The sequence below is a fragment of the Anomaloglossus baeobatrachus genome, chromosome 2, assembly GCF_048569485.1.
Source record: "Anomaloglossus baeobatrachus isolate aAnoBae1 chromosome 2, aAnoBae1.hap1, whole genome shotgun sequence".
Classification (NCBI taxonomy): domain Eukaryota; kingdom Metazoa; phylum Chordata; class Amphibia; order Anura; family Aromobatidae; genus Anomaloglossus; species Anomaloglossus baeobatrachus.
The window spans coordinates 776,883,732-776,909,717 of NC_134354.1; the positions used below are offsets into that span (position 1 = coordinate 776,883,732).

The following is a 25,986-nucleotide window of genomic DNA, read 5'->3' on the forward strand; positions in this document are numbered from 1 at the left end:
AAAAGAGGAGGCTATGCATTACAGAGCTATGATTCCTAAACCCTTTCTCCGATTTGGATGTGAAAACTCTCATATTGCAGCTGGGAGTGTGCACTTTCAGCCCATATTATATATATAATTGTATTTCTGAACATGTTTTTGTAAACAGCTAAAATAACAAAACATGTGTCACTGTCCAAATATTTCTGGACCTAACTGTATATATATATATTTTTTTTTATTTTTTTTTTTAAGTATATTTTTATTGTTTTTTTTTAAGATAGCCATACAAGTATTGAGCCAATAAAACAAAAATTTGCAAACATGAAAATTTAAACAGTATAGTCAATTGCAAGTATTTATATATTTTATTGTACAAAAGTCATAAAACATAACTAAAACGGTATATATCTGGCATGGCCGTAATCGTGTGACTCCACAGAATATCGCTAACAACTTACAGTATTTGTGAATAAAAAGCCAATAACGGCTGTTTTTTTTTTTCCCCCAGTAAACAGTTAATAAAAGTTTAGCAATAAGTTATATGTACCCTAAAATCCTGTCACTGACAAATACAAATCATCCTGAAAAAAAAAAACAAGCCCTGGTTAGAGATATGCGGATCTGGCAAAATGTGGATTTTCCTGTTAGCAAAGAAGTTAAAATCTGCAAATGTAATGTCCCTCATTATGATCTGGGCTCTCCATACTCCAGAACATAATGAATGTAAGATGTAAGAAAATCTAATAAAATACGTATACCTCAGTCACTGCTCACCTCGCCGGTCGTTCATGCCGCTCCTTCTCTGCTGTTCAGTCCTCCATGCCTCCGTTGTGCGGCATGTACAGATGGGCGTTCATTCTAGGCCAGGGCTTTTGGCTGTGAGTTGGCCCTGCACCATTCACAGTAAACTCCAGAAGCACCGGCCTAAAGTTACCGCCAGATTGAACACCTCCACAATGACCTCCTGGGCCTGCGGCCAGAACTCATGACCCAGTGTTCTATCTAGCCAAGGACTTCCAGCTGTAACTGGACCTTGTAGCATGTGCTGTCAACCCCGGAACCTGCTCATGGCCAGAAGTACCTGCCTAAATTGAAGACCAGGCCGAAGAAGCAATGAAATGAAGACGCGGAGGACCGGACCGCGGGCACGAAACAGTGGGGGTCACCGGGGACTAGAACAAGATCAGGGCCATATATACCAGGATGGGGATTATATATACCAGGATGAGGATCATATATACCTGGATGGGGACATATAAACTGGGATGAGATCATATATACCAGGAAGGGGATCATATATACCAGAATTTGCCCAGGATAAGGATCATATATGCCAGGATGGGTGCAGTAGAGGGCACTTATATACCAGGATGGGGATTATAATACCTGGATGGGGGAGATATATACCAGGATGGTGATCACATATACCAGGATGGGGGACAAATATGCCAGTATCGATACCAGGAAGGGGCATAGGATGGGGAGACATATACCAGATTTGGGATCTATATATATATATAGATCTAGATTTTATATATATATATATATATATATATATATATATATATATATATTATATACTGTGTGTATATATATATATATATATATATATATATATATATATATATATATAATATATATCCCCATTTTGGTATTTGTGTTATATATATATATATATATATATATATATATATATATATATATATATATATATATATATGGATGTGGGACATACTTACTAGGATGCAGACATTTATATCAGGATGGAGGACATATATACCAGGATGGACCCAGGATGACGATCGCATATTCTAAGATGGGATGTTGATGTGGCACATATATTTATATATCAGGATGGGGGACATATATACCAATATGGGCTCAATATGAGGATATGTACACCAAGATGGAGACATATATATCAGCATGGATCCAGAATGGAGATCATATATACCAGGATGGGGACCATATATACCAGTGTGGTGGATATATATCTCCAGGATGGGGATCATATATACCAAAATGGGAGTTGGTTGAAGAACATATATACCATGATGTGAACATGTATACCAGGATGGGGACATATATCAGTATGGTTCACATATATACCAGGATGGGGATCATATATATCAAAATCGGACATGGATGGGGAACATATATACCAACATGAAGGGCATATTTACCAGGATGGAAGACACATATACCTGTAAGGGGCCCAGGATGAGGGACATTAGTAAAGAATTGGGCTACATTACCCTCATATCAGTTCAGCAGAAGATCCTCCCATAAGAGTGCGTCAAGACCACATTTTTTTGCTTCAAATGTTTTTCCCTATTTTCGTCCTCTAAAACCTAGTTGTGTCTTATGGTGTGGTGCGTCTCACAGTCTGAAAATAACCATATGGTCTGAAAAAAAGGGAGAAATTTCTGCAACAGTTCCGCCACCGATGAATATCCCTGAAACCTCCATTAAACCAGCACTGCCTGTAAAACATTCATAAAAGCTTCCGAATAATCAACCGAAATAAAATTTTGTGCACGAAGCTCTATAAAGTTTATACGTGGTAATGATAGGACGTTCCCGTTTTATAGTGATATAATGATCCTTGCTCTGAATGCATGATTTGTTAATATAAGCCAAGAAGGAGCTCCAGTAATAATGGCCCTATACATTGTACGCGGAAGACTACAAAGATTTAACTGCTGTAAGTTATTATGGATTTATAACCGGGGAACGACATCAAACAGATCTAATTGAATTGGGTTGACTGGGTTTTCTCAGCGCTATGTTAGTGAGAAGCTGAGGTTGATGGTTATGGGTTTGGCATCACCTCCAACACAGACTTTATTCATTGTAAGAGTTTAGGTTGGCTCACGGAAGACATATAATCTACCGAGATGGGCATGTAGGGAACAAGGACGGAAAAGGCGGAAAGGAGTGTTGTGCCATGAAGAAGGGCCAATAAAAACATATCCAATACAAATATGGACCCCGTATCTATAGACTTCTGCATACATATATAAAGACGTATGGAAAAGACTGATCTGATGTCTTGTGATCATACTTATAGGCAGATTTATAGTATGGGTATGTTGTAGAGTGTGGATCAAGCTACGGTGAGGACACAAATATACAAATATGTCCGTCCTTACCTTCCCTCCTGCATCTTGTATCACAAGATGATTGGCACAAAATGCCCATGTTATACAGTGGGTGAAATAAGTATTTGATCCCTTGCTGATTTAGTAAGTTTGCCCACTGACAAAGACATAATGTCATGGTTCGCCTCCCCATCCACATGGCTAGGGGGCAGAGCCTTCTCCCGGGCCTCCCTTCCGGAGCCTGGACGCCTTAAAAGCTGACATTTCCAGTGAACCAGCGCCAGCTATAAGCTTAGCGCTGCTTTGCCTGCGATTGCTGGTCCTGTGAGTGATATCCTGATCCATCTGTTCCTGTGCCCCCGTGCCCTTGTCTGTGTTCCGTCCCCTGGTCGTCCCTTCTGTCCTCTGTCCCCTCTCCTACCTCCCCACTCGGTTGCTTCCTCTGGTACTGACCTCGGCCTGACTTTTACTCTGCTTCTGCTCTTTTCTCCGGTCCTCCTTCTGCCTGTACTGTGCTTGACCCGGCTCGCCTGACTATTTCTCGCACACCCCGCAGCTCTGCTCCCCAGCTATGCTGTGAGGCAGTGTATGAGAACACTGTGTATTTCCTTTTTACTTAATGGTTCTTGTTGCTCCGTTTAGTATATTCTGCTTTAGAGCTCCGGCTCCCCCTTGTGGCAGCTTGACACATGAACAATATATAATTTTAACCCTAGAACGCATACCTGGGGCCTCGCAGGCCTGCTAGGTCATTTGTTTTCTATGGTAGATTGAATTGCTTGCGCGTTCTAGGGTTAAGGGTAGGTTCATTTTAACAGTGAGAGATAGAATATCCAAAATAAAAACCAGAAAATCACATTGTATAAATTACATAAATTTGGATTTTGCAGAGAGAAAGAAGTATTTGATCCCCCTGGCGAACAAGACTTAATACTTGGTGGCCGTCTCCTTGTTGGCAGCAAAGCAGCCAGTCTTTTTTTGTAGTTGATGATGAGGTTTGCGCACATGTCAGGAGGAATTTTGCTTCACTCCTCTTTGCAGATCATCTCTAAATCATGAAGATTTTGAGGCTGTCACTTGGCAACTCTGAGCTTCACCTCCTCCATAAGTTTTCGATGGGATTAAGGTCTCGAGACTGGCTAGGCCATTCCATGACCTTAATGTGCTTCTTTTTGAGCTGTTCCTTTGTTGCCTTGGTTGTATGTTTTGGGTCATTGTCGTGATGGAAGACCCAGAACGACCCATTTTTAATGTCCTGGTGGAAGGAAAGAGGTTGTCACTCAGGATTTTATGGTACATGGCTCCATTTATTGTCCCACTCATGCGGTGAAGTAGTCTGTTGTGATTCAGTGACCGAGGAGGATCAAAAAAAGGCAAAAACTAGGAAATCCAGAGTGTCACCAGAGTGGTTGGAAATTCAGCTGACTGCAGACCTCACACTGACAACACAACTAGAAGTAGCCATGAGACGAGCCTACGATGAACAAGTCGCCTCAACACAGCCATAGAACTAATTCTTCCTAAAGGGAGAAAAACACGAAAATCTAATCTACCTCGGAGCAGTCCCCAAAGATATAGATAGCCCCCAAACATGTAAAGCCGGTGAGACAAGATGAAACATAGTACACAGGTAGAAAACAGATTCAGCAAAGATGAGGCCCAAACTATCTATATAGGAAAAAACAGAAAAGAGCACTGTCTGCAGCCGTGCAAAACCCTAAGAAAAAGCCAACAAACCTGATATGAAAAAAGCTGAGACCACATGGAATCTCCCCCACTATAACTCACGTGTTACTGGAATCCAAGCAAAACACTAATATTGAGGAAGGACTGACATTAATACCAAGCATGACACAACACAATACATAGCAGAATATAGAGCAAGGTACACAGACATTCCCCGCAGGGAATGATCCAACTCCACCCAGAACTCCACACAAGCAAAACCAGGAGACAAGCCTTAGTACAACAAAAATAAAACAACAAAAAAATTGGAAACAAACCAGCATGAGATACAAAAACAAAACTTATCTGCAAGAAGTTCAGGTAGAAACAAAAGATAGGGCAGGCTCCAGAATGTCCACAGCACCACCGGAGACAACATTGATCACCGGCCCAGACCAAGAGAATACTACTCAGTTATATAGGCCCATTCTGAGCAGCCTGATTTCCAATCATCATCAGCTGTCTGGCTTCTGTTAAGAAGATCAACTCTACTACCAGCACTGGCCACAAGAGGGAGTCCCAAACCAGAACCCAGTCCAAATGTGTTCACAACACATGTCTGTGCATCAGATGGGTTTGCAGAGAACCTGGTGAGCTTCCCCCTCCCCCTACCCCATATTCTGATGATTGCAACTACCATTACCCTGATTTCCACCGCACTAGGGCAATCGGGAGGGTCAAAGGCGAAGTGCCAGAATTGGAGCATCTAATGTGATGTGTCACTTCTAGGGCAGCTGCGTGCTGCTATTTTAGGTTGGGAAGGGGCCAATAACCATTGTCCTTCCCAACCTGATTACAGCAGCCCCCAGCTGTCTGCTTTATCTTGGCTGGTTATCAAGAAAGAGGGGGGAAACAAAGTTGTTGTTTTTTTAAATTATTTATTTGTTTAATAGTTGTGAAATCATTACACACCTTTAACACATAAAAATCTTTAATTTCTTGAATGCATTTAATTGTGGTCCCTGTCATACGGACAGCACATGCATGTCATCCGTGTGCTGTACGTGTTTTTAATGGACCCATAGACTTTTATTGACCCTTGTCCTCCGTTCCAACACTAAAAAATAGACGTGTTTTCGTGTGGATCCCACAGAGGTCCATGTTAAAGCATGGAGGCGTGAAAATCAACACAGATTTTAATATATGTTCTCCCAGTTGCTGCTGAACCTTTTTAAGAAGAGAAATGGTCAGAATTTAGATATTACCATTTACCTTTAATCTGCTGAGAATGTGAACAGATACGCGGATTAAAAGGAAAAAAAAAATAATCATTAAATTAAAAATACTTGATTGATTTTTTTTTTCCGTGTTTTGACATTTTTTTCTAGATAGGAACAGTCTTCAGGCAATTAAATCTAATGGCAGCTAATTAAAAGAAATCATTTTCCCTCATAACACATTAGAAGGTAGCAGGAGATAACAGTTGACTGGGGGCAAATACAGCTCTCCAAATAAAACGGGAAAAAGTTTTAAGTTTTAGAAAGTTCTTTGAACTGTGAAGAAAAGGATGATATCATTCTGTAGTCGAAGACATTAATTTGAGGGTTTTTAAGCCCTCTTCTTTTTGTGGCACTTTTATGTATTTATTTAATTTATGATATCGTTTTAGATGTTATTTGAATACTTTTATCAGATGCTATTGTCTTTTATTCTTTATTGTGAAATGTGTAACACGGGATCTGCACCGAGATCAGGCGGCATCTTACAGAACAACGCAATGGACTGAAAGATGCAAATAATATTCTTGCTAACAAATGTTATGCTTCATGTTTTTTTGTCCCCCCCCAAAAAAAATGCAAGGCGAATATGTGGGGGAGCCTTACTATGCAATATCCACCAGAATTTTGGCTCATACTAATGAATATGCCATGCATCATATTTATAGAAGGAGGTGTCTGATTTCTTCTAGTGGTTTCTGCTTTCTTTTTGGGGGAGTCTGCTTTCTTTTTGGGGGAGTCTGCTTTCTTTTGGGGGCGTTTGTTTTCTTTTGGGGATGCCTGCTTTCTTATATTTTCTTATATTTTCCAATCAACATTGTCGTACGAGGGCTTTGAGTAAAAAGTTTTGAATGCTACCATTCATTTTTCCATATAATTTGCTGAAAAATGGGAAATAAAATGTATGACCCGCGAAGTGGTAAAAAAAAGCAATCGGCCATTGTGTTTTGTGTTTTCATTTAAAATTAACTTGCAACATGATTTTCCAATGATGGTCGATTATACCAATATCAAACTTAGTTGTTTTTTTAAAAAAATTTAATAGCTAAAACAGTTTTGAACTTTACTTTTAAAAAAAAAAGGTTTCTGTATCCCTTTTTTTTTTTTTTTTTTTTTTTTTTTTAAACCCCACATTTTTTGGTCTATTTCAGGCCCTATTTTTTCTTAGCGAGCTGATGTTTTCATTGATGGCATTTTGGAGCACATTTGATGTTTTGATTGCTTTTTATTTATTTTTATTATCGGAGGTGTCAATTCTGACCTTTCAATTCTTTTTTTGCTTTATGGATTATACAATAAGAGTTCATTAATTTTATATTGTGTTTGATTGGACTTTAACAGACACGACGACATAAAATCTGTTGAACCCAAGACCATTTGTTTATTATACTGCAATATTTAGTGGAATTGCTGATCTCCAATGGCGCATAAGCTGGGTTTCATTTGAGCCCCAAGATGGAAAAAACAGGGTCCTTCAGTAGGGCCCCAGCTACAATGGCTACCATTTGGGGGCAATGGTCACTCAAATGATGTCTGAGGCATATAAATGGTTAAACAGCAGTGATTGGAGGAAGCTCTGGTTGCTTCTATTATAGGCTGGTGCTGGCAGTATAGCACAGCTGGCACCCTCCGCATAGTGAGCAGGCTCAGTTCTTGAGCCCTCTCCTTACATCCATTTGATATATAGGACGTCTTATGTTGGATGGAGTTACATGTGCTTCAAATAAGCTTTGATTCGTAGTGGAAAAAAAAGATGTCACTTATTGTTATTGAATCTTTTTCATATATACAACAAATGCCAAAATCAGTGCTTCAAAACTGTACAAAAAAGCACTTTAAAAAAAATAAAATAAATATATATGGTTTCTGTATGGACTCATGTGACGCCCTATGCCCTGGACTAGCCAGGTAGTCACAGGTAGGCCCTTGCACAACACCTGTCCCTTAATAAGGTAACATCAGACAAACACATAAACCCTGGTCACCTCCCTCAAAGTTTGATGGAAACACCAGGGGGCGGAGCCACCCACCGACGAGCCCGGATCCGAGCAACTCGGCTGCAGCCGAGCGCGGGGGCGGTACACATTGACTCTTCTGGCGTCACGAACAGGATACTTACCTATTCACTTACATAGTGAAGTGCACCTTGAAGTGGAAGTCAGCGGTGACCCGTTGAAAAATTTCACAACCCGCCATCTTGCTGCAATCTTTTGGCGCGAAGATTCCCGCCAAAGCCTTCTTCCCCTTGAAAGAGCGCGAGAGTTGAAGCCCCACGGCCGTGCAGAAAAGCGAGTGGTCGAAAAACGAGACTGATTGGCCGGAGAAGCGAGTGCCGCGAAAAGACCAAGGGGGGAGCGGATGGAAGATGTCTGCGTTCAACCCTGTCGGCGGCGTGGCGGGGCTCCAAAGTGGAAGAGGCGGAGTGGCTTTTGATGCGGAGGATTGCAGCCCGAACCAGCTATCCGCGGGAACCGCTGCCTGGTTGGAGCGAGAGCTGGGCTGATTGTGCGTCCAGGTGAGAGCACAAACGCTGCAGCACAAACGCTGCAGCAGGTGCTCGACTGGAAGGCGGAGGTCCGGAGGATGGTCGCTGTGGTGTGGGCCCGGGAACAAAAGGTCGCATCAGCCATGCAGTGCCAGGACAAAGCTACGCAGACCCCCATGTCGTCCTTCCTCAGCTGGGAGCTGGAACCCGTCAGCACCGTGACGAGTGAGCCCTGTGTAGCACAACTCCTGGAGGAAGAAGTGCCGGCTACGCTACCACCACCACCGTTTCCGCTGGAGGTCCAGAGCTCGGGGATGTATTGCACCCAGGGCCGGATTATAGGCGGGGCAGGCGGGGCTTCTGCCCCGGGGCCCCCACCAAAAGAGCTTCTATGGGGGCCCCCACCACCAGGGCCATACTTGCCACCTGTCAGCATTTTTTTTTTCCTTCACACCCTCTCCCCCTCCGTAAAGACAGTCTAATAAATCAGCTGTTTTCGGGGGGGGGGGGGGCGCACTGCTATTTATTTGTATCTGCGTCTTTAAGACGGTGTAGTGGGGTGCTGTATGTGCTGTCTCCGTTGCGCTCCTCAGCAGTGTGTACATGCCGGGCACATTAGATGCAGCAGGAGGCAGAGCGCTGTGCTGTGCTGGCTCTGTGTGACAGTGTGCCCGGCATGTACACACTGCAGAGGAGCGCAGCAGAGCCGGTGACCGCCGCAGCTTCTTCCTTCCGTTCCTATTCAAATGTATTTGCATCTTTCAGACGTAAATACATTTGAACAGCGCGCCGGGACTAGGCCCCGCCCCCGACGTGCAGCAACGTGATGAGATCAGCACCTTGCTGACGTCATCACAGTGCTGCGGGCGCCACACACAGGGGACATCAGGAAGCGAGCGCTCCATGAAGGAGCTGAAGAGACAGGTTAAATTAATGGGGATGAGTGGGGAGGGGCTGAGGACACAACGGGGAACATTTGTGAAGGAGACACAGCTTTGTAACAGGCAGAGGAGGAGCACTGTATTCCAAGGGAGGGGGGGAGGCAGGAGTGTGTAGGGATGGGGCAGTGTAATTTGTGTGTGTAGGGGGTGATGAGGGTTGCATTGTATTGTGTGTGGGGGGAGGGGTAATGGAGGGTGCATTGTATTGTGTGTGGGGGGGAGGGGTAATGGAGGGTTGCATTGTATTGTGTGTGGGGGGAGGGGTAATGGAGGGTTGCATTGTATTGTGTGTGGGGGGAAGGGTAATGGGGTGCATTGTATTGTGTGTGGGGGGAAGGGTAATGGGGGGTGCATTGTATTGTGTGGGGGGAAGGGTAATGGGGGGTGCATTGTATTGTGTGTGGGGGAGGGGTAATGGAGGGTGCATTGTATTGTGTGTGTGGGGAGGGGTAATGTAGGGTGCATTGTATTGTGTGTGGGGGGAGGGGTAATGGAGGGTGCATTGTATTGGGTGTGGGTGGAGGGGTAATGGAGGGTGCATTGTATTGGGTGTGGGGGGAGGGGTAATGGAGGGTGCATTGTATTGTGTGGGGGGAAGGGTAATGGGGGGTGCATTGTATTGTGTGTGGGGGGAAGGGTAATGGGGTTGCATTGTATTGTGTAGGGGGAGGGGTAATGGGGGGTGCATTATATTTGTGGGGGTGTGTGTAGGGGGTGATGTGGGTGTGTGTGTGTAGGGGGTGATGTGGGGTGCATTGTGTGTAGGGGGTGATGTGGGGTGCATTGTGTGTGTGTGTGTGTGTGTGTAGGGGGTGATGTGGGGTGCATTGTGTGTAGGGGGGGATGTGGGGGGTGTGTGTGTGTGGGGGGGGGTGATGTGAGGTGCATTGTATTTGTGTGTGTGTGTGTGTGTGTGTGTGTGTCAGAGCTGTGTGTGTGTGTATATATGAATTAGAGCAGTCGGTGCGCCCCCCCCCCCCCAGAACTATATGGGTTCCCCAGAGCGCTATGTCACCCATCCCAGTAATGAGTACACCACCAGATCTGTTTACCACTCCAGTAACGTCTATGCCCCCTGCCCCTCCTGTAATGTATATATTGTAGCCCCCAGCCCTTCCTGTGATGTATATACAGCAGTGCTGTCCGTGTGCAGTCATGTCTGTTAGTGACAGCCATCGTGAAGCACAGCCACATGTCCTGAAGGAGCTGGACGGAAACAAGCGGGAGAGGTGAGTGAGGCTGCTGGCGACTTCCCCATATTAATACCTGTAAGGGCTCATGCGCACATAACTGCTGAATATTCTGCAGTGATTTGACAGCACATGTGCGCGTCAAATCGCTGCAGAAACACTGCGTAATGGATGCAGTTTTTCAGTACAAAAAAAGCCGATTTCATGTGCTCGGGATGCTGCCCCCACCACAGACAGAGTGGGAGCTGCATCCATAGCGCACGGAATAATTGACATGCTCATTTTATGAACGCACGGATTTGGGTCAACATTTTAGCACCCAAATCGCTGCGTTCATAAAAGCAACGTGCGCACGTATCATGCACAATCTTCATAGACTGTGCAGGGATGCAGGATGCATGCATTTACACTGCAAAGCTATACACAGCGCAAATGCATGGAATTACGCAACGTGCGCATGAGCCTTAATGCGTCTGTGTCTGCATGTATGTCAGTGTATATGACTGTGCATATATTTGTCTGTTTATATGTATTTTTCTGAATTTGTCTTCAAATATGTATATGTACGTATGCCTGTATGTGTGTGTGCGTGTCTGTGTGTGGATGGGGTCCACTGAGACTTTCACCCGGAGGCCACAGAAACCTGGCTGCCTTAACATTGGGAGCAATAAAAAATATGTGAGTAAAGCGGGCTTTACACGCTACAATATATGTAACGATGTGTCGGCGGGGTCACGTCGTAAGTGACGCACATCCGGCATCGTTAGTGATATTGTAGCGTGTGACAGCTACGTGCGACCCTGATTGTGCGTTAAAACGTTGATCGCATACACGTCGTTCAATTTCTAAAGACTGAACGTCGGGTTGTTCAATGTTCCCGAAGCAGCACACATCGCACCGTGTGACACCCCGGGAACGATGAACACAGCTTACCTGCGTCCCACGGCTCCCGCCGGCAATGCGGAAGGAGGTAGGCGGGATGTTTACGTCCCGCTCATCTCCGCCCCTCCGCTTCTATTGGCCGGCCGTTGTGTGATGTCGCTGTGACGCCGAACGTCCCTCCCCCTTCAGGAAGTGGATGTTCGCCGCCCACAGCGAGGTCGTTTGGAAGGTAAGTACGTGTGACGGGGTTAATCGTTTGTGCGGCACGGGCAAGAAATTGCCCATTCCGCACATACGATGGGGGCGTGTGTGATCGCATACGAGATCGCATATAAAATTGAAACGTGTAAAGCAGCCTTAACTCTACTTTCTTGGTATAAGTGACGGCTGTGAGTGATCCTGGACTGTATCTGTATTGTACTGTGTGTATAAGTGACGGCTGTGAGTGATCCTGGACTGTATCTGTATTGTACTGTGTGTATAAGTGACGGCTGTGAGTGATTCTGGACTGTGTCTGTATTGTACTGTGTGTATAAGTGACGGCTGTGAGTGATCCTGGACTGTATCTGTATTGTAGTACTGTAAATCTGAATGTGGCAGAACAGGATAAGATAAATGTTCATTGGATTTATATCTAAATGCTACAGTTCGCGCTCTACTGTTATGGCTAAAAATGTTAACGTTATGGGGCCCCCACCAGATTTTCTGCCCAGGGGCCCCCACCAACCTTAATCTGGCCCTGATTGCACCTGGAAGGGGAGCCTGGTGACCCGGCCGACAATGGCGCAGTACGGTCCTCTGCAATGGTAGCCGCACCCGTAAGTTGATCCCCGAAGTTAAAAGTTAAAGTTGAAAAGTTTTAAAGAACCCGCTCCTGATATAATAACTCCTACCTTTGTTGAACGTCCCCAAGTTCCCTGGGAGATGCCATCAAGCACACAGGGTGGAAGGAGGAGGACCTTGCCCGACTTGTTGAACGCCGCTGCGGTCGGAGCCCCAGTGGGCGCCATCAGGGGTTGGAGCCCCTGGTGGAAGACGGCAAGGACGTTAAGAGGAGCGATGGCAGTTTCCATTGCAGGGCCTGGTCCACCGTACCCGCACTGCAGGCAATGGAAGACAGAGTCTTTGTGGACAGTGTCGCCCGTGAGTCATGGTGGCATTGAGGACCCGTGCTGCCATGTGGTGGACTGAGGGAAAGTGGCTGGAGGAGGCTGCGCCGGCAGCAAAGTTAAGTGTTGTAAATAGCCCCTGGACCACCTTTTCACACCTACAGACTCCGGAGAGGCTGGTTGGAGGAAGGGCATGCGGTGGAGTCGGCCGCGGTCCCGTCACCAAGGAAACCGGTGACTACCCTCCGGGTCAGGGGTCCCCTGGACATGGGGCCTCTGAGAGACTGCCGGGTAAGGACCTTTTTACCTGGCACATATGGACAATACCCGGACCTGAACCCGATTCATGGACTGGGGAAAAGAGGTGCTGACCTGGTTTTAGAAGCAGCATCAAGACTAAATTTGCTTGGGTGGGCAAATGAAAGTGTGTCGCCCTGGGCAAGCCAGGGGACACAGGACACACACCACCACACCCTACATCCCAGGTAGGCACATCTAAGCCGAACCAAAAATCCTTGTTGCCTTCCTCCAGAGACTGATGATTCCCACCAGGGGGTGGGCCAGGCGGTTGGCTCCGCCCACCAAGGAGATCACAGCTCTGGAGGCGGGAGAAACCAGGCAGAACAGTCAGGGAGGAGGAAGTGGAAGGAGTGGAGGAGTAGCCCAGACAGGGCTAAAGTAAACAGCAAGTGAAAGTAAGAAAAAAAGAGGAGAAAGGAGGAAAGCAAGAGGGGTGACAGAGGGAGAGAAAAGCCTGAAGAGTCCAGCTAAGTGCAGGGCAGGTCAGCAAGGTGAGCAACGGCGGTGACTGTCTGGAGGGGGACCGTTTGGAAGTTCCTGGAAGGACCCCGTAGGCTGTGTGCCCGGTGGTCTGGAGCAGTGTTCCGAAGGACAGTCAGCACCAGGGCAGGGGCCTCTCGGACCCCGGCAAGGCTTGGAGTCGCCGTAAATTGCCGAATCCGTCAGTGAAGGGGACGTAGATCCCCCAACAACCAAGACCCGAGTGAAGGCAACAGCTCAACCTGTACAACAGAGACACCGCCACCGCCAAGGCACCAGTTTCTGAGGGCCAGCGCCCGCGGGCAAAGAGTAAAGCTCCCCCGGTCCAGCTTGAAGCCGGGGAGCGGGTTACCGGTGGGGACCCATCGCAACCAATTAGTACAGAAGGTGCAAGGAAGAGGGACATCACCGTCACCTACTGGGAGAGCAATTGCAGCCGTCCGTGGGACCGTCTTACCAGCCGTTTGGTTTACCATACAAACTGTGTCAACGTCTCAGGCTGAGTGAGTACCACAGTGCCGCAAGGCACAGCGCTGCCCCCGCGTCCCTGCGCCCACCAGGCCCTGCACCTCCCAAACCGTCACCGGGCCCCGGGATCACCAACCCCTACCCACGGAGGGGCAACACAACACCTGGCTGCTCCGCATCACCATCCCCGGGATCCCCATATTGAGCAGCGGTGGTGAAATCACCACAACCGTGGGTGTTGTCACGGACTATGAACAATTCCCACACCCAACAAACCCCTTTCACTCACGGGCGAGGAGTGCCGCTCGACAAACCCCCGGGATCCGGCCTACAGCTCGAGCCACCACTGAGCAGCGGCCGCCGGACCCGAGCAGAAGGGGTGAGCGTGGTGTGCTGACACCCTCCTCCCCGCCCGCGACAACTTGGCGTCACGAACAGGATCTTACCGCTCTGCCGTCTGGTAGAGGTGCGCCTTGTTACCGCCGGAGGTATCCGGCAGAAAAATTTCAGAAGTCGCCATCTTTGGCGCGAAAAGTTCCCGCTCGAGCGTCTTCTCGAGCAGTAGAGGCGCGAAGGCAAAAACCCCACCCCGAGAGAGGAGGGGCCGGAAAGAGCTAAGGGGGACGCGATGGCGGCTGGCCGCATGTAGCAGCGGCTATAAAAGCAGGGACGCCAGGACTCTGCAAACATACCGTTCCTGGAAGCAAAAGAAGCCATCATGTGGATGTCGTCCCGCGACACCGTAGCCCCCGCGCCTGGAACCGCGGCGTGGGTGGAGATCCGAACCGCGCAGCTCTACCAAAGGCTGCAGGTCAGGATGCAGCTCCTCATGGAGGAGTGGGAGGCCGACATGGCGGACGTTGTAGCCACCGTGCGGAGACGCGAGGAGGAAGCGGAGCAAGGGAGGGTGAGTGACCCACGTCCCGATGCCCTTGAAGGGCCGGTCATCGCGGCTATGGGGCCCGGTCCAAGCCCTCTCCCCCCGTTGCCTCCCTCGCCACCCGTCCCGGAGGCCGTGACCCCGCCACTAGGCCTGCTACCACCGCAACCGGTAGCAGTACCCAGCGTCCCCGCCCAAGCGGGCCGACCTGTAGCCGGAGCCCGCGGCACACCGGAGGTGTTACCGTGGAAGACGCCGAAAGTGGAACCGGAGGCATCCCATGAAACATCCCCCGAGCCGGAGCAGATGACCCGTTCCGAGCCGAAGGCCCGGCAGCGGAAAGCCCCTATGCCCATCCCCCACACCTCGGCTGAGGTAGCGCCGGGTTGTTGTTGCAAGGCAGCGCCCAAGGCCAAGACACCGCGGGACATGCCGCCCATAGTCCTGACAGTGGGCAACGTCCAGGATGTCCGGCGGGGCCCGACCCGTGCGCCGGCGCTCGCAGCAGCGCCGTATTGGGATAGGGAGCCGGTACCGCTGGGCCTGGAGATCACCGAGAGGGAGCGGAAGAAGGCCGAACTGGTGGCCAGAGCGATCCGGGAGAAGGAACACCTCCGGCAGGCAACCTCCGGTGCCCGAGGACCGTTGTACGTGGGGCAGGTGAGGCGGTTTGATGTCCGCCGGGGCTACGGGTTCATCTACGAGCCGGGCCTGGAGGCCGAAGTTTTTGTAGCCCGGCGGGATGTGAATGCCCACCTGCCTGAGGAGCATCCTGGCCGTAATCTGATGCCGGGTGATATCGTCCAGTACACTCGGTTCTTTGGGGAGCGAGGGTGGTTTGCGCTGGACGCTAGATTGAAGGGCAGCCCAGAGGCCCCAGCAAGCGCCGCGCCCCCTCCCTTGTAAGGAGCACTGGAGCCTGGAAGTCCGGAGTAGGGCAGCGGATGCCCGTAGCACTGTCCCCGTGGGGACCACCTGTTTGTTGTTTGAAAAAGTTTGAAAAGTTTTGAAAAATGATATGAAAAGATGATGACCGAAGTTTCACCTGATTTACCGTGATTTGCAACCGGCTGGAGCCGACACCGTTGTCCCCGTGGGGACCGTTTAAAAATGCATGGGAACTATCCATGGACAAGCCCGTGAACTTGCAGGGCAACCACAGACGTTAGTGGCTTGTAAATATGTTGGTTACCGTTACCGTTTTCCGCAGTGCCGTCTCCGGAGAGGCAGGTTGGAGGGAGGGCCCTCAGCAGAGCAGGCTGGGGCCCAGCCACCAAAGGAACCAGTGGCTACCCTCTGGAGGGAAGGACAGATCCCGCTCGGGTACCGTGTGCTGGACTGTGGGTCAAGGGGTGCTGCCTGGGTTTTAGGGGCAGCATCAGGGCCAGGTTACTTGGGTGGGAGAGAGCGGAAACTGTAACCGTAAACCGTTGCAACGTTAAAGAAATGTGCCTCCCGTCTTGGGAAGAGTTATTAAAAATGTATATATGTTAATTTCCAAATGTTATCTTTTTCAGAAAAATAAAACCGGTGTAGGACGGCAGCCCGCGGACGGTCTGCATTTTGCTAAGGGGGAATGTGTCGCCCTGGGCAAGCCAGGGGACACAGGACACACACCACCACACCCTACATCCCAGGTAGGCACATCTAAGCCGAACCAAAAATCCTTGTTGCCTTCCTCCAGAGACTGATGATTCACACCAGGGGGTGGGCCAGGCGGTTGGCTCCGCCCACCAAGGAGATCACAGCCCTGGAGGCGGGAGAAACCAGGCAGAACAGTCAGGGAGGAGGAAGTGGAAGGAGTGGAGGAGTAGCCCAGACAGGGCTAAAGTAAACAGCAAGTGAAAGTAAGAAAAAAAGAGGAGAAAGGAGGAAAGCAAGAGTGGTGACAGAGGGAGAGAAAAGCCTGAAGAGTCCAGCTAAGTGCAGGGCAGGTCAGCAAGGTCAGCAACGGCGGTGACTGTCTGGAGGGGGACCGTTTGGAAGTTCCTGGAAGGACCCCGTAGGCTGTGTGCCCGGTGGTCTGGAGCAGTGTTCCGAAGGACAGTCAGCACCAGGGCAGGGGCCTCTCGGACCCCGGCAAGGCTTGGAGTCGCCGTAAATTGCCGAATCCGTCAGTGAAGGGGACGTAGATCCCCCAACAACCAAGACCCGAGTGAAGGCAACAGCTCAACCTGTACAACAGAGACACCGCCACCGCCAAGGCACCAGTTTCTGAGGGCCAGCGCCTGCGGGCAAAGAGTAAAGCTCCCCCGGTCCAGCTTGAAGCCGGGGAGCGGGTTACCGGTGGGGACCCATCGCAACCAATTAGTACAGAAGGTGCAAGGAAGAGGGACATCACCGTCACCTACTGGGAGAGCAATTGCAGCCGTCCGTGGGACCGTCTTACCAGCCGTTTGGTTTACCGTACAAACTGTGTCAACGTCTCAGGCTGATTGAGCACCACAGTGCCGCAAGGCACAGCGCTGCCCCCGCGTCCCTGCGCCCACCAGGCCCTGCACCTCCCAAACCGTCACCGGGCCCCGGGATCACCAACCCCTACCCACGGAGGGGCAACACAACACCTGGCTGCTCCGCATCACCATCCCCGGGATCCCCATATTGAGCAGCGGTGGTGAAATCACCACAACCGTGGGTGGCGTCACGGACTATAAACAATTCCCACACCCAACAAACCTCTTTCACTCACGGGCGAGGAGTGCCGCTCGAGAAACCCCCGGGATCCGGCCTACAGCTCGAGCAACCACTGAGCAGCGGCCGCCGGACCTGAGCAGAAGGGGTGAGCGTGGTATGCTGACACCCTCCTCCCCGCCCGCGACAAAAGGACCCGGTCCCGTCCCGTTCCTGGTTTAATAAAAATGTTTGCAATGTTTAAGCATGTGCCTCCCGCAAGGGAAGAAACAATACCACTTCTTGATGTAAATATGTTATTATACTTGTTAATTGTGTTTTTATCTATTACTACAGTTACAAAAAGCAAAAATAAACCGGTGGTGGTCAGACAGCCCGCGGACGGTCTGTATTAAACCAAGGGGGAATGTGACGCCCTGCCCTGGACTAGCCAGGTAGTCACAGGTAGGCCCTTGCACAACATCTGTCCCCTAATAAGGTAACATCAGCCAAACACATAAACCCTGGTCACCTCCCTCAGGGTTTGATGGACACACCAGGGGGCGGAGCCAGGCGGTTGGCCACGCCCACCGTGGAGTTCACAGGTCCTGAGACAGGAAAACAAGAAGATAGCTTTTGGAGGGAGAGTGAAGTGGAAGCAGGCCTGTGGCTCAGGTCTGCAGTTATCTGACAGGTGTCTGGGTCGGAGCCCAGGCACCTTTGGCTAGGAGGCATACGGTGGCCTCAGCCTGCAGGAGCCGGAAGACGGCTAGTTGGAACCGTGGTGGACAGGGTAGTGGGCCGCCGGTACCGACCCGGGGAACCGACCCGGAAACTGGAGCACAAAGGGGGGTACTCAGACCCTGAAATGAGGCCCAGAAGCTACTGGACCAAGTTAATTAACTGATTGAGGTCTGGACTTTAGGTCCTTTCCCAACCAAGTCCCGACTAAAGACAACAGCCCACCGAGGGGGATAGAAAGCCACCGCACAGGCAGAGAGATCCCACGGGCCAGCGTCTGCGGGCAAAGGGGCTCTCCCGACATACTCAACGCCGGGGAGCAGACTCCCGTTGCTGAAGCGCAGGCAGTCCACAGCTATACAACACAGTACAGGAGAAAGGCATAGACCACCAAACCAGGTGGGGGACCAAATGCAGCCAGCTGCGGGCATGGACCACCATCATCTTGGTTTACCAGAGACTCGTGTGTGTCAATCATCGTGAGTACAACTGTGCCCTCGGGCCGCGCACCGCCCTGCACCACACCAGCACGTCCTTCCCAATCGGGTCCCGGGGCCATCACCCCTACCTCACTATAAGGCCGGGGTCACACAACCGTAGATTCTCTCACCTGACAGAATTGAGTCCATTAGGCTAATGAGACTCTGATCGGAATGTGATCTGAGTAGCAGCTTAATGTGATCTGATTCTCCTAGATGAGAGAACCAGAGCAGATCGTCAGGAGAAGATGGAGAACAAAATTTTGACATCTCCATTCTATGAGTCAGCGGAAATCAGACTGCGCTCTGACGCATCTATCAGAGCCATCTATTGACTTTCGTCTCATCGCTCCAAATCACCCGTTTCCAATTTTCCACTTTTCGTACTTTTTTGAAAACTCGAGCTGACGCTTCTTATGACTATGTTGAAGTTGAGGCTTCTTATGAGGATATTGTAGTTGAGGCTTCTTCACTTTTTTTCTGGCCACCATTCCTGACTTGTGTAACGCGCGTCGCCCGATGGTCACATGGACGTCTGTGATCTCACTATTATAAAGCAGATGAGCCACCTCCACTGCCGGGTGTCACCAGAACCTTGTGATGAGCGACTAGTTGACGCCTATATTTTGCCTGGACATCACCTCTTGGCTATTGAATGGATGGACGGAGTTCATTTCGTATTCTTCCCACTATCATGGCCTCACATGATGCAGTTTGGAAATTTTCTTGGACAAGAGACCTCTCTCGATGAGCTGGATGATGCTATTTCTCTTTTCTTGGGAAATCTTCTTCATGGCTCCTCGATTCACACCAGTAACCTTTCGTTTGTGAATCGACCTAATAATACACTGAGCTATTAGGGAATGTGAAAACAGGTTGTAATTTGTAGTATACAGGAGGAAAAAGATTTTTCCACAACTTGGAGCAAAACAGTAACAATGCAATAAGAATCTTCATAACTAACCATATGCTAAATAGCTGCATGTCAAATTTATGTGTGAGATAGTCAATATGAATGTCTATAAAATGATGGTCGTCTCATGCTCAGAGCTGTAGTGGATGGTGAGATATGGAGGCTGAAAGTCAAAAGTGCAAAACATTGTTACCCTTTTGATTGTCAGTGTTTCTCTTTCAAAGACAAGTCCATCAATGAGGTTAGAGGAAAGGAGGTTTAACCATAATTACAGACACAGATTCTTTACTGTAAGAGCAGTGAGGCTATGGAACTCTCTGCCACATGATGCTGTAATGGTTGATTTACTACTAAAATGTAAGAGAGGCCTGGATGCCTTTTTTAAAAAATATATTACTGGTTATGTGCAGTAGATCTGTGATGGGGCGTTGATCCAGTGAAATAGTCTGATTGCTGTATGTGGAGTAGGGAAGGATTTTTTTCTTCTAATGTGGTGCTATTACTGTCTGCCCCATGTTTTTTTTTGCCTTCCTCTGGATCAACATGTCAGGTTAGGTCATGGGTTGAACTTGATGAACCTAAAGCGGGCTTTACACGCTGCGATATCGCTAGTGAGATCGCAACCGAGCCTCCGTCGGTTGTGCGACAAGGGCAAATCGCTGCCCGTGCTGCACAACCTCGCTTACCCCCGTCACATGGACTTACCTGCCCTGCGACGTCGCTCTGGCTGGCGAACCGCCTCTTTTCTAAGGAAGCGGTTTGTGAGGCGTCACAGCGACGTCACACGGCATCCGTCCAATAGAAGTGGAGGGGCGGAGATGAGCGGGATGTAACATCCCGCCCACCTCCTTCCTTCCGTATTGCCGGTGGAGGCAGGTAAGGAGATGTTCCTCGCTCCTGCGGTATCACACACAGCGATGTGAGCTGCCGCAGGAACGACGAACAACATCGCTAATAAGCAGAGAACGATTTTTTGTTTGAGGACGACCTCTCCGCGGCAAACGATTTTGACCTCTTTTGCGAACGTTTAAGGTCGCTCATAAGTGTCACACGCTGCGATATCGTTAATGTCGCCGAATGTGCGTCACTAACGACGTGACCCCGACGATAATTCATTAACAATTTCATAGCGTGTAAAGCCCGCTTAGGTCTACCTTCAACCTTAAACACAATGAAACTATGAATACCATTACATAGTTGGTCCGTTCCTCCATTATTTAGAAATCAGCTTTTGAATTTATATATGAATAAGGCTATGTGCGCACTAGAAATGTGAAATTTCTCAAGAAAATTTCTTGAGAAACTTCTGGGAGTGAAAGATTTCCGGACCTCCGCAAAAAATCCGCACCAAATCCGCATGCGGATTAGCCGCGGAATAGCCGCGAAATTGCCGCGATTTTCCCGCGGGTGGTTCCCTGCGGATTTTTGCAGGCTGTACTGCAGAAATCCGCAGGTACCTGCGGAAATAATGGACATGTTCATTTTCTCAAGAAAGTTTCTCGAGAAATTCTTCTCAAGGAAATTTCTTGAGAAAAATCCGCACAAGTGCGCACAGCTATTTTTTTTTTTCATAGAAATTGCTGGGAAATGTCTGCACAAAGATTGCAGACATTTCTCAAGACATTTCCGTGGCAAATCCGCGGGTAAATCCGCAGGTAAAAAGCTCTAGTGCGCACAGAGCCTTAGGCTGAAGGACTATGGTAGATCTGTAGCCTCCGTCACTCCAGCTCTATTCCCCACCCAGTCCTGCCTCTTCCTAATTGACTGAGAGTTGTTTTGCTTGAAGTCACACAGTATAGAGGCTGTCAGTCAAGCAGGATGAGGCGGCGCTGCATGTGGAATAGAGCTGGAGTGATGTAGGCTTCAGATCTACAAATAGCTCTTCAGCCTCAAAGCTAATTTTTCTGTAACGGAGGAACGGACCAGCCATGTAAAGGTATTGCTGGATGTGTCTTTGAAAGAGCTACTTGTGCATAGAGTTTGGAATGTGAAATCTTACTGAAAGATTCCCTTTACGTGGTTAGGAGGAGTTTATTATGGGGTTTCTGTTAATGCGCTTTTATCATTTACTAGCTGTAGCACTCAGCATTGCCCGTGATAGTAACTGTGCCTCTGTTTCTCTCCCAGTCTCTGTCTGTCTCTCTGTCTCTTTCCCTGTCTGTCTCTTTCCCTGTCTGTCTCTCTGTCTCTTTCCCTGTCTGTCTCTCTGTCTCTTTCCCTGTCTGTCTCTCTGTCTCTTTCCCTGTCTGTCTCTTTCCCTGTCTGTCTCTCTGTCTCTTTCCCTGTCTGTCTCTATGTCTCTTTCCCTGTCTGTCTCTCTGTCTCTTTCCCTGTCTGTCTCTCTGTCTCTTTCCCTGTCTGTCTCTTTCCCTGTCTGTCTCTCTGTCTCTTTCCCTGTCTGTCTCTTTCCCTGTCTGTCTCTCTGTCTCTTTTCCTGTCTGTCTCTTTCCCTGTCTGTCTCTTTCCCTGTCTGTCTCTCTGTCTCTTTTCCTGTCTGTCTCTTTTCTTGTGTTTGTCTCTTTGTCTGTCTGTCTCTTTGTCTGTCTCTTTGTCTGTCTCTTTACCTGTCTCTGTCTCTTTACCTGTCTCTGTCTCTTTCTCTGTCTCACTGTTTATCATATTTTGATCAATTGTTGCTTACGTTACTCTCTTGTCAGTGTCTCCCATTATACTTCCGTGTATATTTTTATATATATATATATATATATATATATATATATATATATATATATGTATCTGTGGGTTTCTTCAATTAGAATTGTTTTCACCGAATGAGAATATGAACAAAAAGAAATAAATAGAGTATATTTTTGTACCTTCTTTCCCTTCCTCTTCACCACATACTGTTCTTATACATTCCATTCCCCTGATTATACATGCCGCCGCTGAGAGCACTATTTATGCAAATAGCCGAGGCTCGGCTTGAGAAGTCTTTTAAATAAAAAGGGAAATTAGGTGCTTTGTGCATTAGGTTAAAATAAATTAATTGTTTTGTTTAATTTATCCCCCGCTGACCCAATTTTACTTAGTGATCAAAGTGGACATTTTTTTCTTTGCATATTATTTACTTACACAAGACATAAAACAGCGGAGACTTTTAATAAACATATTCCCGACAGACTCACAGTCTGTGTCTGGGTTGTCTAAAATGCTTCTTATGTAAAATGCTTACCGATAAACCCGATGACCTACGGTGGATTACATCTCCGGTGAGCTGTCGCTTCTAATGTACGTCTGCAGATATTTGGGATGGAGAAACCAGACTTTTACAATTCATTACAGTGCATTTGGTCACACTGTCAAAATGTCAAATTCTTAGCACTAGACAAACCGATCGCTAGCACTGAACGATCACTGATCGGGAAAAATTTACATATTAGCGGTTCTCTGCAGCACATGTCCTGTTTACATCTGTAGCAAATGTCCTGTTTACATCTGTGCTGCCGAGAATGATAATTTTTAGGCAAGCTCAAAAATTATTTTGTCCTACAAATGAGCCTGTTTACATAGGTAGACCACCGGATACTGTATGCACTGAACCACCTGTAATAAAACCTTCAGTGCACACGTTACCTGTGTTTTCGGCAGGCCATCTCCTGTTTACATATGTGCTGCCAAGAACGATAAGTTTTAGGCAAGCTCAAAAATTATTTTGTCAGAAAAATGAGCCTGTTTACATAGGTAGATCTCCGGATACTGTGTGCACTGAACCACCTGTAGTAAATGTTTCAGTGCACATATGTTACCTGTGTTATTGACAGCACATGTCCTGTTTACATATGTGCTGCCAAGAACAATAATTTTTGGGCAAGCTCAAAAATCATTTTGTCCAATGAATAAGCTTGATTAAATAGGTAGACCACTGGAAACTGTGTGCACTGAGCCACCTGTAATAAATACTTCAGTGCACATGTTACCTGTGTTCTCGGCAGCACATGTCCTGTTTACATATTTGCTGCTGAAAACGATAATTTTTAGGCAAGCTCAAAAATTATTTTGTCCAACAAATGAGCCTGTTTACTCAGGTAGACCACGAGAAACTGTGTGTACTGAGCCACCTTTAATAAATACTTTAGAACACACAAGTTACCTTTGTTCTCGGCAGCACATGTCCTGTTTACATATGTGCTGCCGAGAACGATAATTTGTAGTCAAGCTCAAAAATTATTTTATCCGACAAATGAGCCTGTTTATACAGGTAGACCACCGGAAACTGTTTGCACTGAACCACCTGTAATAAATCCTTCAGTGCACACATGTTATCTGTGTTCTCCGCAGCACATTTCCTGTTTACACAATGTGCTGACAAGAATGATAATTTTTAGGCAAGCTCAAAAATTATTTTGTCCAAAAAATGAGCCTTTTTACATATGTAGACCACCTGAACCTGTGTGCATTGAACCACCTGTAATAAATCTTTCAGTGGACACATGTTACCTGTGTTCTCAGCAGCACATTTCCTGTTTACACAATGTACTGACAAGAATGATAATTTTTAGGCAAGCTCAAAAATTATTTCAACTGACAAATGAGCTTTTTTTCATTCATTGGGTAAACAGGCTGTTTACACTAAAAGAATATTATTAGGTAATTATGTAGAGCAGCCAAATGACACATCCCTAGAGAATGTTGTGAGCCACGCTCCTGGTTTTAATGACCATAAACAATTGAACTATATGGCAGATTTTAAAAAACAAACTAAATGTAGAGCAACTGCGGAGACAAATAGTGAAGACTGGGCCTTATCGTTGATGGAAAAGGTGTAATTTCCAGGAAACGTGCTCCCCTGAAAAAGTTTTGAAAGTCACAGCTACTGAAGAAACATGAAATGGCTGCAGCAGCCCCACGGTGAAATAAATGCTGAACACTGGAGAGAAGAGGTTTGTGGAGACACGAGGGTCAGTGGTTGCTCTCATCTGCTGGCCTGTCTATCTTCAGAAAGACCGCATGGACCAGGGCTCATCCCACTGAACGCTCGCACTGCTTCCCCATAGGCAAAACACTATTCAGACAACAGAGGGGGAGGGAACCCATACATTGGTAAGGCTTTATTGGGTCACCAACAACATTCCCACCAAGAACACAAGATGATACAAGTCTCACCCTTACGCTGGCCCTCCAGGGACAAGAATCTTCGTGACTTCGGGGCTTCCGGGGCTAACTATCCCAGCCAGTAGCACCCCGCTTTTTGGCAGGCAGCCACTGAGAGGAGACAGTGGCAAGCTTAGGAAGCTGACCGAACACAGCAATGTATTTAGCCAGGCAACCAAGTTTGTCCCAACCTGGTTTCTCTAAGGGAATTTATGGTCTCAGCGTTGAGCAATGGAGCAGTTCTGTGAGCTTCAGCTGGAACCGTGGATCCTAAGCTGGAGTCATGTAGAATATCAGAAGTGAAGCAGTTCTGTGACTCCTCAGCTGGAACCGAAGCTCCTCGGCTGAGGTCATGTAGAATAATTCTCTCATGACAGAAACAAAGCCCTTTGATACCTGTTAGTTTTCTTACAGGATTGATGGAGATGGCTGCTCTCTCATTGGTCACTAGTTCAATCTGACTCCATAATTTTCCTATGAATTATGTAGCCAGAAGGGCTGAGGGAATACACATTTACAGACATTAGTGCTCCGATCAGTCTGACATGAGACAATGACTAACTTCTCTTGATTTAACAAATAAAGTAAACACATGTCTGGCCTAATTAAGAACAGCTCATCACCACACAAGGTGTCAAACATTGAGTTGTCACAGGGTTAATCTTCCCTGCCATAGAAATAGAGGCAAAAAACCCCGCCAGATCCTGGATAGTGACTTATTGTCAACGCGTTTCAGAGTAATAAGAATTCCTTCTTCAGGACAATCCTAAATTGAGTTGTTTTAACTCCGAAACGCGTTGACAATGTATCAAATCAAATCACTATCCAGGATCTATTTTTCTTGGTCTCCATTCCTACGGTAGGGTGGATTAACCCTTTCTCTCCAGTGTTTAGAAAACTAGCTCGGGGGAACAAAATAAGAGCAAAAACTTCCCACTTTGGTGACGAGTCCTCTTTGATGGGTTACATTTAGTTATTACATTTATACAGCAGTGATAAAATGTGTTATTGTAAAGTGGTGTTTTGAGGACCAGAAAAATAATTTCTTTCCATCTCTGGCATCTTGATTTTGCAAGAATCAGGAATATGAAGATCCATCAGGTAATTTCATTGAAGTGGAGCATCTATTGCCGCTCTTACAGAAAGAAAAAAAATTGAAAGAGACAGAAAGATCAAGTGCCGCAACCGCCCGGCAGCCACTCACCGCTGTAACAGATGAAAACGCTTCCCAAATATTTATTCACCTCCAAACTCTCCGGGCAGGTGAAGTTTTTGTAAGTATTAGCTCAAACCTTGAAATATACACATAAAATATGCATCATATATTATATAAAGTATAATATATATATATATATATATATATATATATATATATATATATATATTTGTGTG

General features: G+C 47.4%; 1 protein-coding gene across 1 annotated transcript in view; it reads left to right on the forward strand.

Annotated features, from left to right (window-relative positions):
• The window catches only part of LOC142290038 (cyclic nucleotide-binding domain-containing protein 2-like), a 381,880-nt gene that overhangs the window by 240,611 nt on the left and 115,283 nt on the right, over nucleotides 1-25,986 (forward strand). Inside the window, exon 13 of the mRNA XM_075333985.1 lies at nucleotides 25,677-25,868. Coding sequence (XP_075190100.1) covers nucleotides 25,677-25,868 — 192 coding nt within the window. The remainder of the gene's footprint in view (nucleotides 1-25,676; nucleotides 25,869-25,986) is intronic.